Genomic DNA, 18784 nt, shown 5'->3' with positions numbered 1-18784 from the left:
ATATGTGTACATACACACAGTTCATCAGTTGAATTTACTATCACCTTACTAACAGAATTAAACTTACTCATGGAATTAGAACTTTTTTTTAAAGATGTTGTTTATTTATTTTTTAAAGAGAGGGAAAAGGAGGGAGAAAGAAAGGGAGAGCAACTTTGATGTGCTAGAGGAACATCAGTCAGTTGCCTCTTGCATGTCCCCAACCGGGGACCTGGCCCGCCACCTAGGCATCAGGCATGTGCTCTGACTGGGAATTGAACCAGTGGCCTCGTGGTTTGTGGGACAATGCCCAACTCACTGAGCCACACCAGTCAGGGCTAAAAAATTTTTTAAAAATTTTGATAACATACACATAAAATTTACCACTTAATCATTTTTAAGTATATAATTCAGAAGTGTTATGTGTATATTCACAATATTCTTAACAATGTTAAGTGCAACTTATCTCTAGAATTTTTTTCACCTTGCCTAACTAAAGACTCTATATCCATTAAACAACTCCATATTTTCCTCCTCTCGCCACAGCCCTTGATATCCACTCTTCTACTTTCTGTCTATGAATAATTTCACTATCTAGATACCTCATATAAATACAGTACTTTATCTTTTTGTGACTGGCCTTCTTCATTTAGCATAATGGCTAGAGATTTTCTTGTCAGGACTCGGGAGGTTACTTCTGGCACCTAGTAAGTAGAGTTCAAGGTTGCTGCTAAATTTTCTACAATGTACAGGACTGTCTTCCTACAACAAAAATATCAATACCAAGATTCAGAAACATTGCTCTAATCTAAAACACTTATGTTATAAATAAAATATGTCTTAATTTTCTTATGGCAGAAACTCAGGCACAAAACCTTAATGGTTGACTTTGGAGAATGCATATCATGAATCAGCCTTTAGATAAGAGGTTGTGGGGTTCTTCTACGTAGACTTTTCTTTACAGAATGATGAGGAGTCTTCGCAACCTTCAATTTTAGGGAAAGGAAATATCAAATATTAAAAAAAAATTGAAACTTATTGAAAACTTGCATAAGAGTATAAAAGTTCCCATATAGCCTTCATTCAACTTCCCCAGCAGCTAGTATTTTATCACATGGTTTACCAAATTGTGTGTGAATGAAATTTTTTAATCATTTGAGATTAAGCAATATCCTGTCCATCATGTCCTTTTCACCCCTTATTTCTTCAGTGTGTATTTCCTAGAAACAAGGACATTCTCATACTTAACCAGAATCCATTTATAAAAATCAGGAAAATAATATCAATATACTTCTGTTGTCTAAACCATACATTACATTCACATTTAGCCAGTTGGATCAGTAATGTCCTTCTTAGGTATAGGATCCAACTCAGGGTTACTTGTTGCATTTTATTTTTGTGTCTTTAGTTTCCTTCATTCTAAGTGGCTCAGTCTTATTATAATGACTGACATTTTTTAAAGAAAAAGTTACTTTGTACAATGTTACTCAATTTGGATTTGCCTAATCTTTTATCATGATTCCAGCTATGCATCTTTAGCATGAAGACTATAGGAGTGATGGAGTGTTCTTTTTACTGCATTGTATCAGGAAGCACCAGTGTCAGTTTGATTACTATTGATGTTAATTGTTATCTCTTGATCTACTAGGTTTTTCTCTATAAAGTTAGTAAGCACTTTATGGAGGGTATATTTTGACTCTTAACTAGACCTCCTGTTTTAAATCAGATTTTTATCCAGCTTTTTAAATATTTATTAATGTACCTTGCGTAAATTGCTGTTATAGTGATTTGCCAAGTGCTGATTCTCAAATTTATTTTTTCCTTTTGGACTTATTAGTTGGCTTATACTATAAGAGAGAGATTTTACTTACTTTTTCTTTCTTATAGTAATAAGGATTCATGATTTCTATTTTATTCAGTGACTTATAATTAGTTACTGTCATTTATTTAGATGTTCAGAATGACCCAGATTTGGCCAGTGGTAGCCCATTCAAGCTCTCTCCTGGATCTTTTTGACATGTCCCAATCATTCTTTGAACATTTCCTTCTTTCTGACACAACAAAGTGTTTCAGGCTCATCTGGTATTTTCTCTACCCCAGTTTTAGAATCAGTAATTTCTCCAGGGAGTCCTGATTCCTTTTATTTGTGAAAAATGTTTCGAATCTAAGAACTGTGGACTAGGTATGCTCATTGTTACTGGCATTCAATTGCATTTAGTCCTTTTCATGAAGCAGCAAGATAATATATGTATGAGGTCTGTCCTGAAAAAGTCCAATCATTGTTAATAGAATGAGAACAATTTGAGTGACGTCAATATAACCTGGCAGCCAGGAAGAGTAGACTGGAATGCACATGTATGAACAATGGTGACCTCACTGTACTAGTCAGTGGAGGCAGTCGATGCCAGTGAGTGAGCATGTGTACTGTGTGGCCATCATACTCAAAATGACAGTGAATAGAGCAACAGATCTCCATTAAATTTTGCGTTATGCTTGAACATTCCTCTGTGGAAGCTATTCAGGTGATTCAGAAGGCTGCAGTTATGGGTAACTGGTGGTTGGCAGCTTTATTATGACTAATCTTCCCCCTCACACATCACGTCTCATGCAGAGTTTTTTGGCAAAACATTAAATCACCCAGGTGATTCAGCCCCACTACAGGCCAGATTTGGTGCCCTGCAACTTCTAGCTTTTCCCAAAACTAAAACCACCTTTGAAAGGGAAGAGATTTCCTATCAGTGAGACTCCAGGAAATATGATGGGGCAGCTGATGGTGATTGGGAGAATTATGTGAGGTCCCAAGGAGCCTACTTGGAAAAGGACTGAAGCATCATTGTCCTATGTACAATTTTTCTTTTATCTCATGTCTTTTTCATTAGATCTCTCTTTTTCGTAGTACATGGCTGAATACCTTCAGGACAGACTTCGTATGTCTGTGATTGCATATATTTGGGCGAATACAAGCGCAGATATATTTCTTTTATCTATTAAAAACTATGATTTCTTACCAATGCCTTTAATTTGGATCCCGCACTAGGAGATTTTTTTCTAGTCTTTGACGTTCCATATTTTTAATTTCCTCTTTGGCAGTGAGAAATCTGGATTCCTATTAATCTCAGTATATTTACTTATTTACTCAGTTCCATTTGTATTCATTCTCTCAGTCACATAACAATCTTCTCAGTCTCTGTCCCACCAGCCCGGACTTTATGGACTGTCTCTTCCCAGCTACATGTTGGTCAAGTCCCCAGTCAAGCCAACAAGTCATTAATTCTGTCCTCTTAAGCACACTGCTAAAGATGGCTGTTTGAGTCTCCAGCCCCTCTGAATATGACAGATGAGTTTTCCAGCCCTCTCCGTTGTAAAGGAGAAAGAACCATAGTCTTTTTTCCTTCTAATGTGCTTATTGCAAGGTGTATATATTTTGTTTTATTTGGTCAGTATCACTATTACGATATGTGTATATTTTTGAAAAATATAAGCATAAGGACAGAGTGGAGAATATGGGTACTAATTTTCATTACTTTGATCTATGATTTTCCCTTATTTTAGTTCAAGTATTTGAACATGTATGTAAGTTCACCAGTTATACTGTCCAATATAATTTTTAATTACTAATTGTTTTGGGTTTTGTAAAAGAATGCAAGATTTTATGTTTTCTTGGGCGCTCTACCACTTTCTGGTAGTTGGTTGTTTCTACCTTGGCATTATTCAACACTGCTTTTCATAGCTCAGCAAACAATCACAGTACAATTGTACATCCAACCCTCTGCTCTCCTCTTTTAGTTTACTTCTAGTTCTTCAGGATATTTACTTACAGTAAGTCCTTGAAGTCTAATTTTGATGCATGAAATTATAATAGGTCTGCTAGCTTTTTTGCAGTATTTTACTTAAAGCAAGACTGCCTTTCTTTCACGTGACCAATTTATACTGTGTTGTTAGCAGTAATAACTTTCACTTTAAGGTGTGGGTATAGGAGTCTCATGATCACTTTTCAGAGAAACTTAAGTCAAGCTTATCAAATAGAGAATACACATTTTATAGTATAATAATACATAGAGTCTTTGTGTGTCTGTTTCTTTTAAGCAAAACTTTCTGAAGAGCAGCTTTAGGTTCACAAGAAAATTGAGAGGAAGATACAGTGATTTTGCATATATCTGTGGCCCCTATACGTGCATGTAGCCTCCCCCATTATCAATATCACTCACTAGAACGGTACATTTGTTATCAAGACTGAGCTTACACTGACACATCATAATCACCCAAAGTCCATTGTTTACCTTAGGATTCACTCTTGGTGTTGTGCATTATATGGATTTGGACAAATGTATGACATAATGAGGTCTGTCCAGAAGGTATACAGGCATGTAATATGAAAATGGAGACATTTAATGAAGAAAATATAAAATACAAGAAACACCATATATAGGACAATAACACCTCAGTCCCCTTTAGAGTAAGCTCCTCGGGACCTCACACAGTTCTCCCAGTCACCATCAGCCGCCCCATGTGTTTTTCAGAATCTCATTGATGGTCTAAAATCTCTTCCTTTTCAAAGGTGATTTTAGTTTTGGGAAAAGCCAGAAGTTGCGGGGCACCAAATCTGGGCTGTAAGGGGGCTGAGTCACCTGGGTGATTTGATGTTACACAAAAAAATTCCATAAGATGTGGAACGTTGTTGTGATGAAGTTGCCAATCACCAGTTGCCCATAGCTGTGGTCTTCCAAATCATCTAACTAGCTTCCACAGAGGAATGTTCAAGCTTAACACAAAGTTTGTTGCAGATCCGTTGCTCTACTCTGTCATTTTGAATGCGATGATTACACAGTACACATGCTCACTCAGTGGTGTCTACTATCCCCACTGACTAGTACAGTGAAGTCACCATTGTTCACACTTGGACATTTCATTCTACTCTCCTTGGCTGCCAGGTTCCATCAGTGTTGTACCAACAGTTCTCATTCTATTAACAATGGTTTGACTTTTTCCGGACAGACCTTGGAGTATATGTGTCATTATAATACCATACGTAGGATTTTCACTGCTTTGCAAACCCTCTATGCTTTGCCTGTGCATTTTCCCACCCTGACCCCTATCTCTGGCAACCACTGATTTTATTTTATTGTACCTCTAGTTTTGCCTTTTCAAAATGCCATATAGTTGGAATCATACATTATTTAGCCTTTTCAAATTGGCTTCGTTAATTTAGTAAGATGCAGTTCAGGTTTCTTCAAGTCTTTTCATGGTATAAGTCATTTCCTTTTAGTGCTAAATATTTCATTGTCTATATGTATTACAGTTTATCCATTAATCTACTGAATTCTGGATATCTTGGTGCTTCCAAGTTTTGCCAGTTTTGATGAAAGCTTCCATAAATATCCATGTGCAGGTTTTTGTGGGGGCATAAGTTTTCAGTTCCTTTTGGTAAATACCAATGAGCATGATTACTGGATTGTGTGGTAAGAGTATGTTTATTTTTGTAAGAAACCACCAAGCTGTCTACCTAAGTGATGGTAGTATTTTGCATTCTTACCAGCAGTGAGTGAGAGTTGCCCCTGGTCTTCAACAGCATTTGGTGTTCTCACCGTTCAGAATTTTGGCCATTCAAATAGGTGTATAGTTGTATCTCAGTTTTGTTTTAATTAGCATTTCCCTGATGATGTGATATTAAGCATCCTTTCATATGCTTATCTTCCATTTGTGTATTTTATATGGTGAGGTGTCTGTTTAGGTCTTTAGCCTATATTTAATCTAGTGGTTCATCTTCTTATTGTTGACTTTTAAGTGTTCTTTGTATATTTTGGATAACAGTTTTTATCAGGAAAGTCTTTTTTGCAAGTATTTTCTCCATGTCTTGTGTTTCTCCATGACTTGCGTTTTCATTCTCTTGACAGTGTCTTTCGCAGAGCAGATAATTTAAAATTGAGTGAAATGCAACTTACCAGTTCTTTATTTGCAGGATCATGCATTTGGTGTTATATGTAAAAAGTAATTGCCAATCTTAAAGTCATCTAGATTTTCCTATTATTTTCTGTGAAATTTATAGTTTTGCATTTTATGTTCATTGTTACATAAGTTTGATAGTGTCAGTCTTTCAACTTTATTCTTTTTTCTTTAATATTGTGTTGGCTATTCTGTATCTATTGTTTCTCTGCGTGAACTTTAGAACCCCTTTGTTGATACCCAGAAAATGACTTGCTGGGATTTTGATGGATTTTGCAATGAATTTGTTCATTAAGTTGGGAAGAGGTGATTTTTTTTTTCCAATATTGAGCCTTCCTACCTGTGAACATGGGATACCTCACCATTTACTTAGTTCTTATTTGATTTCATTCATCAGAGTTCTCTAGTTTTTGTCATATAGTTCCTATATGTATTTTGTTAGTTTTATACCCAAATTTTCATATTTTGGGGTACTAATGTAAATGATACTGTTTTTAATTTCAAATTTAACTTGTTTGTTTCCGATATATAGGAGAACAATCTATTTTTGTATACTGACTTTTTACCCTGCAACCCTGAGTTTATTGCTGGTTAGTTCCAATAGTGTTTTGTTGAATGTTTGAGATATTGTACATAGATAATCATTATCCCTCTATCCTTTTTACATATGCATATACTGTTTTGAGTCTATTATTTTAGAAAATTAGTAATATGACTTTTTAATTTATTTTAATAATTATGTTAATTCTCATTTAAAATAATACCAAGTACAAAGTAATATAATAAATATAAAGCCTTACAGAATCTTGTCAGATAATTCTGCAGACGATTTTTTATGTGTTTGTTTGTTTTAATGTATTTTGGCCTAACTGGGTCTGTTTTTCTTTAAGTATAAGGAAATGCACCTCTTTCTCTTAACGCAGTTCAGAATCTAGATCTAGAAAAGAGCATGGATCTTCTTTATTTTAGTATTTTGTGTAAGAATTGGGAAGAAAAATGGGATAATTATATTTTTTGTGTGTTAAACCAATATTTAATTCCTAATCTAAATGGTTTTATGTATTCTGGCCAGTGGTTCAATTGGTTAGTGCATCAATCCTATATACCAAAACATTGCGGGTTTGTTACCTGTTAGGGAACATATGAGAGTCAACCAATTGGTGTTTCTCTGTCACATGTTTCTCTTTCTCACTCTCTTCCCCTTTCTCTAAAATCAATACATGATATCCTTGCGTGAGAATTAAAAATAAAATAAATGGTTTTATGCCTCTGGGCCAAGAAGGCTCCTATTAATTTTTTTTAACTTCGTATGTTTAGTTTTGTTTTTGTTTTGTTTTTAAAAATAGAAACTGAAAATTAATGAAGAAATTCAGTTCAAGCAATATATGACTTCTTTTTCATCCAAATTGCAATTCTGCCATCTAGTGTTTGCATGTGGATTTTTAGGGAACAGTATTTTCCTTCTTCAGAACTGTTTGAGAATGATCTTTAACTTCATTCTTAGCTTATAGATATTCTATTTGGTGATAAAACTTTTAAAAGGGAATCCATCTTTATTAATCTTATTGAGGAATTAGATTTTAAGTATCGCACATGTTAAAGCTCATAAATCACATAAATTCATTGTAGAAGTTTGCTAAGGTTTTGCCTAGATATTTGCACAATTCATTTCTATAACAAGTAATTTTACTTTCTTAGAGTCGAGGTGGAAAAAAGTTTCTTGCTGTACTGAAAGAAATCTTGGACAGGGATCCCTTGTCTCAACTGTGTGAGAATGAAATGGATCTTATTTGGACTTTGCGGCAAGATTGCAGAGAGAACTTTCCACAGTCACTGCCAAAATTATTACTGTCGATTAAGTGGAATAAACTTGAGGATGTTGCTCAGGTAACCAACGATCATTATGTAGCACCTTTTGGGAATATATATTACTTTGTTGATTTTGTGTGAATTTTCCTTTCCTACATAGATATATTGCTATAGGTTGAATAATTTTCTGCAGGAGAAATTTTTAAGTTTTAAACTCCTATATATAATATAAATAGTATTCCAGAAAGTTTTAAGATTTAAAAATCTCAGATTCTGTGTAAATTTTCTGTATCTTTCATTAAACATAATAAAAATAGTTGTCTTGGTGTAATTGTCTACCACCAGCAAATTGTAGTTCCCAGGCTACTTCTAACAGTTCAAGGTTCTCCAAAGTTTAAATCTTAAGACCATTTTGGAGTGAGTATTCTAAAATGAATATGTATTTTTTGAAAATCACCTATGTGAAATTAACATTTTAGAGCATAAACAGTTCAGATCTATTTTAACATTTTTCAGTTTGGCAGAGTTGAATGAATGCCTTTAGGCAGAACAGAGAAGAGGAAAGTATTTTGTTCTAAAAGGCTACTAAATTTTAGTGCCTTGATATAATTTTTCAAGACTGTCAGAAAGCACTGGCATCTACTTAATTTGTCCTTAATGCTCTATAGAAAGATCCTTGAAATGGTTTTTAATCAGAGCAATTATTTTTGGCATATTAAAATAACCAAATTTGTTTACTTGTACTTGAATTCACTCAATCTTTTAAAGATTTTTCTGGTCTTAATAAATCTATAATAATTTTAAATTTTTATTTTAGCATATGAATTTAAAAAATCTTTGTTGTTATAGTAGTCTCAAGTTAAGTGTAGATAGGATTTCTTTTGACTTTATTTCTTAATGTATTAATGACCTTTTGTATCATGTTACATAATTATATCATTATGGGTATTGTTTAAACTGCCTTCATACTTAGACCAAATGCATATTATTTACTCTGAAGAGGAGCTATTTTTGTCATTCAGATAGGTTTTGTTCTCACACAGTTTTCTTCTAATATTTATTTAAATTCAAGCTTAATTTAATTATCATGGCCTTATGCTACAGTTTGATATTAGGTAGCATGAGTCTTCCAACTTTGTTCTTTCTCGATTGCTGTTGCTGTGTGGGTCCTTTTGTAGTGCCATATAAATTTTGAAATATTCTAGTTCTGTGAAATATATCATTGGAATCTGAATGGGAATTACATTGAATCTATAGATTTCTTTAGGTAGTATGGACATTTTAATGATGTTAATTCTTCCCATCCATGAACACGGTATGTGCTTCCACTTATTTGTATTTTCTTCACTTTCTTCTTTCAGTGCCTTATAATTTTCTGAGTACAGGTCTTTTACATCCTTGGTTAGGTTCATTCCTAGGAATATTATTCTTTTTGTAGCAATTGTGAATGGGCTTGTTTTCTTAATTTCCCTTTCTGTTAGTTCATTATTGGCATATAAAAATGCAACTGATTTCCAGATTTTAACTTTGTATTCTGGTACTTTGCTGAATTCGTTTATTATTTCTAGTAGTTTCTTTGTGGAATCTTTGGGATTCTATGTCCAGTATCATGTCATCTGCAAATAAAGACAGTTTTACATCTTCCTTTCCAATTTAGAAGCCTTTTATTTCTTTTTCTTGTCTGATTGCTGTGGCTAGGACTTCCAGTACTATGTTGAATAAGAGGTGAAAGTGGACATCCCTGTCTTGTTCCCAATCTTAAGATAAACACTTGTAGTTTTTGCCGATTGAGTATGATGCTGGCAGTGGGTTTGTCATATATGGCCTTTGTTATGTTTAGGTATGATCCCTCTATTCCCACTTTGCTGAGAGTTTTTATCATAAATGGGTGCTGGATTTTATCAAATGTTTTTTCTGCATCTATTGATATAATCATGTGGTTTTTACCCTTCATGTTGTTTATGTGGTAAATTACATTTACTGACTTGCAAATGATATACCGACCTTGCATTCCTGGAATAAATCCCCCTTGATCATGGTCTATGATCTTTTTAATACATTGCTGTACTCAGTTTGCTAATATGTGGTTGAGGATTTAGCATCTGTGTTTATCAAGGATATTGTTTTGTAATTTTCTTTCTTTGTAGTGTCTTTATCTGGTTTCGGAATTAGGATAATGCTAGCCTTGTAAAATGAGTTTGGGAGCTTTCCCTCATCTTGAGTTTTATGAAATAGTTTGAGAAGCAGATGTGTTAGTTTTTCTTGGAATGTTTGGTAAAAGTTCCCAGTGGAGCCATCTAGTCCAGGGCTTTTGTTTGTTGGGAATTTTTTGGATTACTACTTCAGTTTCACTAGGTATAATCTGTCTATTCAAATTCTCTGATTCTTCCTGATTTAGCTTTGGAAGATTGTATGTTCTCGGAATTTATGCATTTCGTCCAGGTTGTCTAGTTTGTTGGCCTGTAGTTGTTCATAATATTTTCTTGTAATTCCTTTTATTTCATTGATGTCAGTTATTTCTCCTCTTTCGTTTCTGATTTTACTTGGGTCCCTCTCTCTTGGTGAGTCTGGTTAAAAGTTTGTCAATCTTATTTATCTTTAAAAAGAACCAACTCTTGGTTTCATTGGTCTTTTGTACCATTTTTGTAGTCTCTATCTCATTTATTTCTGCTCTGATCTTTATTATTTCCTTCCTTCTACTAACTTTTCACTTTGTTCTTTATTCTTGCTCAAGTGCCTTTAAGTATGACATTAGATTGTTTATTTGAGCTTTTTGTCTTTTGTGATAGGCCTGTAATGCTATGAATTTCCCTCTTAGGATTGCTGTGTCCCACAGATTGTGGATTGTTGGGTCCTCATTTTAATTTGTTTCCAGGAATCTTTTAATTTATACCTTGATCTTGTTGTTAACCCATTCATTGTTTAATAACATGTTATTTAGCTTCCAAGTCTTTGTGTATTTTTCAGTGTTCTTCTTGTGATTGATTTCTCCTTCAATCTTAAATTATAACCTTGCTGGGTAAAGTAGCCTTGGTTGTAGATCCTTGCTTTTCATTGCCTGAATATTTCATGCCACTCCCTTCTGTCCTGAAATGTTTCTGATGAATAATAAGATGACAGTCTATTTGGTGCTCCATTTTAGGTAACTGCCTGCTTTTCTCTTCTGGCATTTAGGATTCTCCCTTGTCTTTAAGTCTTGTCATTTTCATTATGATGTGTCTTGGTGTAGGCCTCTTTAGGTCCAATTTGTTTGGGCCTCTGACTTTCCTGGAGTTGTGTGTCTTTTTCCTTTACCAGATTAGGGAAGTTTTCAGTCGTTATTTCTTCAAATAGGTTCTTGATCCTTTGCTCACTCTCTTCTCCTTCTGGTATTCCCATGATGGGTATGCTTTGCACTTCATGTTGTCCAAAATGTTTATTAAGCTCTCCTCATTTTTTAAAATCCTTTTTTCTTTTTCCCTGCTCTGCCTGGGTGTTTTTTATACCTTGTCTTCCAACTCATTGATTCGATTCTCTGCTTCATCTAACCTCCTGTTTATTCCTCCCAGTGTATTATTTATTTCAAATATTGCACTCTTTACTCCTGACTGGTCCTTTTTTATGGTTCCTATGTCTTTTTTCATGCGGTTGATTATGCTTATAATCATTATTGTAAACTCTGTCTGATAAATTTCTTGCCTCCATTTCATCTAGTTCTTCTGGAGAATTCTCTTGTTCTTTCATTTGGGGTCTGTTTCTTTGTCGTCCCATTTTGGCGGCTGCTTTGTTTGCTGCCTTAGTTGTTGAACTAATCAGTTATTAAACTGATCAGTTGCTGAACTGATCAAGCTGTAATCAGCAGCCTGGATAAGTTCCACAGTGTGGGGCAGAGTAATTCCTTTGGGCAGGGCTCTGGCTTCCCTTCAGGCTGATGCTATTTGGAGGGGATTGCTCTACCTGAAAAAGATGGTACTATTCATGTTGTGGTGAAGTGGTTTCTTCTACCTGTCCATGGTTTTAAGGCTTCTCTCCAGTTAGGGTTCATTTGGTTATTTCTCTACAATTCCAGATTGGTCTGGGAGGGACCAATTACTCCTCTTCCACTTACTCCTCTGCCATCTTTGTGTTCAGCTCTAAGTACTTCCCAGTCTCGCCCTCCACTAAGAAATAAATGATAATATTTTGGGTAGAATTTGTAGGGTAGGAAATCTTAAAAGATAGCTGAGAGAAAGGTTTCTTTTGCCAACTGTCAGAAAATGGAATGAGGTAATTTATGGTTAACTATTTTTTTATTTGGATCATAGGGATAATGGCTTTGGGGGGCGTTATAGTTTGTTTAATTTTATTTTTGTCTCCAATTTGGGTCAGTAATTTTTATATTCAGAAATTTAGAATCCTTATCTCATTTCTAAAACATTGTTTTCAGCTATAACTTAATGTTCTCCACTTTGGTAGAAGAAAGCTAGTAGAATAACAACACTGAAGTAGAAATATCTAAATATGTGTAAACAAGCGTATGAAAGCATAAATTTCACAATCCTAACCCCCTTTTTCAGTAGCATAGGAAAAATAAAATAGAATAAAAAGTAATGTGGTTTGTCTTCTCTCCCAGCCCTATCCCATTGCCAGTTAGAGTGAACTGGTACAAGAGAATATAAATTATGTTTCCAGTGTATCTACTGCCTTGAAAAGTGAAGAGTCAGAACCTGATGCAGAGTTTGTATTTTGATTCTACAAGTATAAGACATGTGTGAAAATCCTATAGAAGAATAGCTTTTCGTTAATCCACAGGAAAATATTCTGTTTGCATAATGCAGAACAGGTTTCTATAGTCTTCACAGCAAACAGTTAATTAATTAGTTAGCATTGCTTTCACTATTTATATGGCTGGGTCAGATTTCCCTTTCCTATTGTCTTCTATAGGTTTTGGTAATTTATTTCTGTTAATATAATTGATTTTTCAATGATAATAAATAATCTTACCAAAATTAATTACTTTTCAGTAGTAGGGTTGTTTTTAGCCCATAATGTAGTTGAACCTCAAGTGTTACACAGTGTTATCTATCCTTTACAGTACTGATTTTGTGGAATAATGTATTCTAAGAGTTAACTGGAGATGCTAGGACATTTTTTTTTTTTTTACTATCGTTTTGGAACCCTCAGGAAATGATCTCCCCAAAGTCCTCTGTTCACAATGAGCACTGCTGGCCCATTAAGGCCTTGGGCAAAGTGGGATCCCCTATCAGTGATTAAAAAGTGAGGTGAGGTGGATATTTCATACTTTTAAACAAGTACTTCTCAAACTTTTTTATTATTATTATTATATTCTTCAGGAACCTTCTTAGTTGTTTTTTCCTCTAATACCCTCAGTTCCATGAGATTTTGATACCACAGACAAGCATACATTGGTTTATGTACTGTGTGTGTATATGTGCTTTATACATAAAAGTTGTGATTTAAAGGGTTTAAATGTATTACGTATTGCACTAAGTGATAAGATTCTCTTAAAATATTAAGAGTTAAAAGTAAACTCCCTCAAAATAATTTTCTGTTGTTATTAATGAACTTCATATGTAAATTGCCCATCATTAACTTGAGTATAGCAACTTATAGTTGTACTTTGAATTTTACCTTTAACTATTTCTTAATCATTTTGTGCATGCATACCCTTCCTTACTCCTTCCCTCTCTCTCTCTTTCCTTTTAAAAATTATTTAATGGCTGTTGATTGTAGAATTCATATATTCAGTGTATCATGTATTTCCAGGTAAGTACTTAATAGCTTTTTTTCCCTGCTTATTTATAGAATATCTCGACTGTGACAATCTTTATTAATCCACATTATCAGGAATAGATTTTTGAGGCCTCTGTAATTGCAAGTGTGCTTCTCATTTCTTTTGACCCATCTCTGCTCCTAACTCCTATAATTTCTGAACCAGTTTCAATTTTTAAACAGCTTCAGGCACTACTTCAGATTTGGCCTAAACTGCCCCCCCGGGAGGCCCTGGAGCTTCTAGATTTCAACTATCCAGATCAGTATGTTCGGGAATATGCTGTGGGCTGCCTGCGACAGATGAGGTATCTCCTGCACTTGGCTTTTATGGGGACAAGGAATTACTTGGGTGTGGGTAGAGAAAGTGATATCTACTTGAATGTCTCAAAAGAAAGAGGCTAGGAATTGTTCAGAGTTTATAGCAATTGTTCCTCCCTCCCCTGCTGCTCCCCCCACTCCTAATGTGTGTGTGTGTGTGTGTGTGTGTGTGTGTGTGTATGCTCGTGTATTTACTCTATATGGTAAAACAAACAAAAGCATAACTGGATCAGAGGTCCCCAAGATCACCCTCAGGTTCCATGATTCATTAGGAGGACTCGTAGGACTCCGTATATAATCATACTCTTGGTTATGATTTATTACAGCAAAAGGATACAGAGCAGAATTGGCTAATGAAAGGATTCATGGGGCAAAGTCTGGAGGAAACCAGGCAAGTTTCTAAGGTTTCTTTCCCAGCGGAGTCACACTAAATATACTTAGTTCCCTCAGCAATGAGGTATAACAACACATTTGAAATATTGTCTACCAGGGAAGCTCATTAGAGACTTAGTAGGTAGGGTTTTTAATGGGGGCTAGTCTAGCACATACCAAAATTCTAGAGTTCCGGGAAAAAAAAAAAAGGATATTCAACATAGACCATATGTTTGCACAGTTGAGGCACATTAAACCACTTTATCTGTTACAGTGGTAGAAAGCCTTTTGAAATCTGTTTCCAGATGCCCGCCAAGGGCAACATTTTTCCAAGGATACAAGTCAGGCCTGCTTTGTTTAACTCTTTTTCTAGCACTCAGAATTAATAAATGTTAATATTTTGTAATGATTATTTTTAAAAACTGTAAAAAAATTTTTTAAGCAAATAACAATTCCAGTTAAAGATGAGGTCCTCATAGTTTCCTTACTGAGTCCTGATTACCTCTTTCACTTTCCAGAGGCATCTATAATCATGAATTCGGTGTGTATCTTTCTATACCACATTTTTGTGTTTTTTACCGCACTTCTATATCTATAAAAATATACAGAATGATATTGTAATACATTTAAAATTTACACAAATGTGTTTTATAATATGTATTTTTTTTTTACATTTTGCTTTTTAAAAAATTAGGTTTTTAAGTTCAGTCTTTCCCATTACATATAATAATAGTTTATTTCTTTTACCACTGTGTAATATTCTGTCATAGAGATATATCTTAATTTTTCCATTTCCCTGTTGAGGAACATTTAAAGTTTTCTCCCAGTTTGTCTGTTACAACAGTGTTGCAGTGAATATGCTTGTAGAGTCCCCTTTGGTCAGTATTGTGTAGAAATCTGTGGGATTTATTTGAAAGTAGTGGACTTGGGATTAATATCTTACCCACTACTGGAATTGTCTCTGATGGGAGTGTGTTTATATGTGAATGTTTGGTGATGGCACCCAATAGAAAGCCACTAACCTTAATTAATTTAACTCAGTTTAATTACAATATTATGTTACATTAATTCACTGATTGAATTCCTACTTAACAAGTGCACTCCATTTTCTTACCCTTTAAGCTAAAGTTAAGATTTTAATTGTTCATTGGTTATCTGGGAGTAAGGATTACTTAACCCTAATGATAGGAAAGGAAAATAAACTGCTAAAGTACTGATATACTTTTTATTTTAAAAAACAGATTGGTTGACTGAGTACAAAACTTTCAGCATGTCCAGAAATTAGTACCTAATTTTATTGTAACTCTGGGAGATTGCAAATACAGTCATCAGTTCTATTAACCTGAATAATTTCATAAAAATGCCCCATATATCTGTTCTTTGCTCCCTTCTACTCTCCCTCCTTCCTGTCTGAAATCCTCAGTCTCTTGTGTGTTAGTGGAATACTGAATGTAAGCGTGCAACAGTCCTGACCCCCAAAAAACATTGTTTTTCAGTAAGTTAGTATTTGATAGTTTGATAGGAAGGGATCTTTTTCCCTGCACAGGGTGTTGAGTGACTTGCTATGTCTTTTATTTTTTTTCAGTGATGAAGAACTCTCTCAATATCTTTTACAACTTGTGCAAGTTTTAAAATATGAGCCATTTCTTGATTGTGCCCTCTCTAGATTCTTATTAGAAAGAGCACTTGCTAATCGGAGGATAGGACAATTTCTATTTTGGCATCTTAGGTAAGTGTTTTATATTTCAATTTGAGTCCACCTTGAGCTTTTATAGCTATAAATCAGCATAAGACAGGACATTCAGCCAAAACAGCTGCTTTAGCTGTTTCTGAGCCAGCTATTCATTGATACTCCTCTTGGTGTCTTCTATTTCTTGATAACCCAAATTCTTAATTTTCACTGTTTGGCAAAATAATTTAGATATGTATCCCTCCATGCCTCCTTGATTTTTAACTGAAACTAATCATTAATGTATTGCTATTTTCCTGTAAAGTGTACTTACTGTGGTAATATATTTGGACTAAAAAACAGACTCACTAATTCCTTCCATAAGTTTGTGGGTAGTAATATCATATCATTGCTACTGTTGGGTAAATATTTTAAAGTTTTCCCATAACAACAGCAACTTTATTTTCAGCTTCTTTATTAACTAGGTCATTTTTAGAAATACATAAACCTTATTTCACCCAGATTATATAGGAGTAAAATCAAGAAAGAGGACTAAAACTCTTTTGTTTCCTATGAAAAATGTTGATTTCTCATTTCTGGCTCTGCTGAGACCTTTCTGGGTTTTTTTTTTTTCATCTGGACTTCAGAGAATTGAATATAATGATTAGCAGAAAGTAAAATAACTTTCTTTCTTTTGGGCTAAACTTCCTAAGAAAAATAACCTATATCTATAATATTTTTATGTTAATTTTAAGGATTATATTTTTAGATTTTGATTTTCTTAAGAGAGTCCTTTCTTATTTTTAACTTGTCATCTTTTCTTATCCAGTTCAATTTTCTTATTTTAAACCTTTCTGGGAATCAGGTATTCCTTCCTGTTTCAGTTGTGCACACTATTCTTTAAATGAGAAAAAAATTGTGTAGAAGTTAATTGAGGGATTAGTCAATTGTGTGATACAGGTCAGATCTTTATCATTATTTCTAAATTGGTAATATGTTCACTCCAAAAGCAATAAGGTAAGATGTAAAATTTGGGGGTTTCTTGGAATAAAGAATTAAATAATTATAAAATCTCATCTTTTTTGAACTATGATGTTTAAAGAATTGGAAAGTTGACTGTCCCACTAAAATTTTTTCACAAGAGTGTATGTTCTTCTTTTCTTTGGTTGACATCTTAAGTTAATTTTATGATAGAATAAAGAAGTCAGTATTTGTATTGGTGATCTGAAGTGTCTGATAAACCAGCATAATATTATTAACTTTCTGCAGGTCAGAAGTACACATTCCAGCTGTCTCCATACAATTTGGTGTCATCCTTGAAGCATACTGCCGGGGAAGCGTAGGGCACATGAAAGTGCTATCCAAGCAGGTATCAGCTTGTTTGTTTGTTTGTTTGTTTGTTTGTTTTTCTGAGAACAGGTTTTATTACACAGAGGGGATGGGGTTCAGTCCTTCTTGGCTGCTGCCTTCCTCATGAAAAGGGTGAAGGATGAGATGAGAGCATTTCTGCCCTCAAAATAAAGCAGGCCTGTATCAGCACATTTTGCTGGAACCCTTCATTGACAGATAACAACAATATGCTCTTGTCCTCCAGCGGTGGTTTTTTTTTTCTGAAGTTGAGTATTATCTAACCTCACACAAGAAGGTTTTCTTAATGATTTAGTATATACTCAGAACTTATTATATGCCAGGGTTTGTGTTAGGTGTTGTTGTCAAGGAGTTTGTATTTTGTAGACAGGTACAAATCATTGATTAAGTATTAAGATAGAGGTGTTATGGGAGTATCACAGAAGCACAAGAGACACAAATAACTTACCTTATGGCACAGGGAAGAGTTAACAGCATAAAGGACTATTGTGGGTTTTGATGGTCTAGTTGGTGTTAGATGAAAAATGTTAATGTTCTACAGAAAAACTGAACCAGTGGGATACATATTTGTGTATATATTTAGAGAGAGAGTGAATGGGGTGGGATTGAGATTGAGATTTATTATGAAGAATTGGCTTATATGATTATGGAGGCTGAGAAGTCCCAAGATCAGTAGTAAAGCAAGCTGGAAACCCAGGAAAGCTGATGGTGTAATTCCAGTCTAAATCTGCAGGCCTGAAAACCAGGAGAGCAAATAGTATGTAAGTTCTGGAAAAAAGCAGACAAGCTTGATGCTAAGAAGGCCCATGTTTCAGTTCGAGTCTGAAAGGAGGAAAAGACCTATGTCCAAGTTCAAGGTAGTAAGACAGGTGGAATTTCTTACTCTCAGGAGGGTCTGCCTTTTTGATGTATTCAGGACTTCATGTGTTTGATTGAGGCCTGCTCACAATAGGGAGGGCAATCTACTTCTCTCAGTCTACTGATTCAGATGTTAATCTCATATGAAAACACCCTCAGAGACACTTGTAGAATAATGTTGGATTAAATATCTGGGCACTCCATAGTCCAGTCAAGTTAATACATAAAATTAAACATGACAGATCAATTAAGCGTCCATATATGGATTGTTAAACCATATTTAATCTCCAAATAAAGACAGTAACAAGGTGAAAATTTCACCTAGCATCATAAAACTACCCTGTGTATAACTAAAAATACAACGACCTCTTTCTCAGAAGAAGAGGTAATGAATGTCTTTGAGTAGTGTTTATTCTTCTTGACATCCTATAAATTAAATATTGTGATGTAAAATTAACGACACTTAAATACTATGACATAAAGTCAATTTATCTTATGTTACCTGATAAGGGAATAAGAGCAGGAAGAAACAAAGACATTTGATATAAACACACAACACAAACATGAACACGTAACAAAAAGACAAGATATTCATGACAATTAGTCATTTTTGTAAGTGGCCACATGATCATAGCTGTTATTTATCAATACTCTCTTCCAGTTTTGTTGTTGTTCTTCCTATTTTGTATTTCCTTTGCCTTTAACAAGCTCCTCAGT

General features: G+C 34.4%; 1 protein-coding gene across 1 annotated transcript in view; it reads left to right on the top strand.

The window, feature by feature from the left end:
• Window positions 1-18784, top strand: part of PIK3CB (phosphatidylinositol-4,5-bisphosphate 3-kinase catalytic subunit beta) — a 165607-nt gene that overhangs the window by 117967 nt on the left and 28856 nt on the right. The window contains exons 13-16 of the mRNA XM_054595555.1: window positions 7621-7809; window positions 13666-13787; window positions 15758-15901; window positions 17111-17210. Of these exons, the coding sequence (XP_054451530.1) occupies window positions 7621-7809; window positions 13666-13787; window positions 15758-15901; window positions 17111-17210 (555 nt within the window). The remainder of the gene's footprint in view (window positions 1-7620; window positions 7810-13665; window positions 13788-15757; window positions 15902-17110; window positions 17211-18784) is intronic.

This window comes from Pteronotus mesoamericanus, unplaced genomic scaffold (assembly GCF_021234165.1).
Source record: "Pteronotus mesoamericanus isolate MK-2021 breed Mesoamerican mustached bat unplaced genomic scaffold, CSHL_Meso_final scaffold_54, whole genome shotgun sequence".
In the NCBI taxonomy this organism is placed as follows: domain Eukaryota; kingdom Metazoa; phylum Chordata; class Mammalia; order Chiroptera; family Mormoopidae; genus Pteronotus; species Pteronotus mesoamericanus.
Note: the sequence above shows the minus strand (reverse complement) of the source record. Positions and strands in the feature narration are given on the sequence as shown.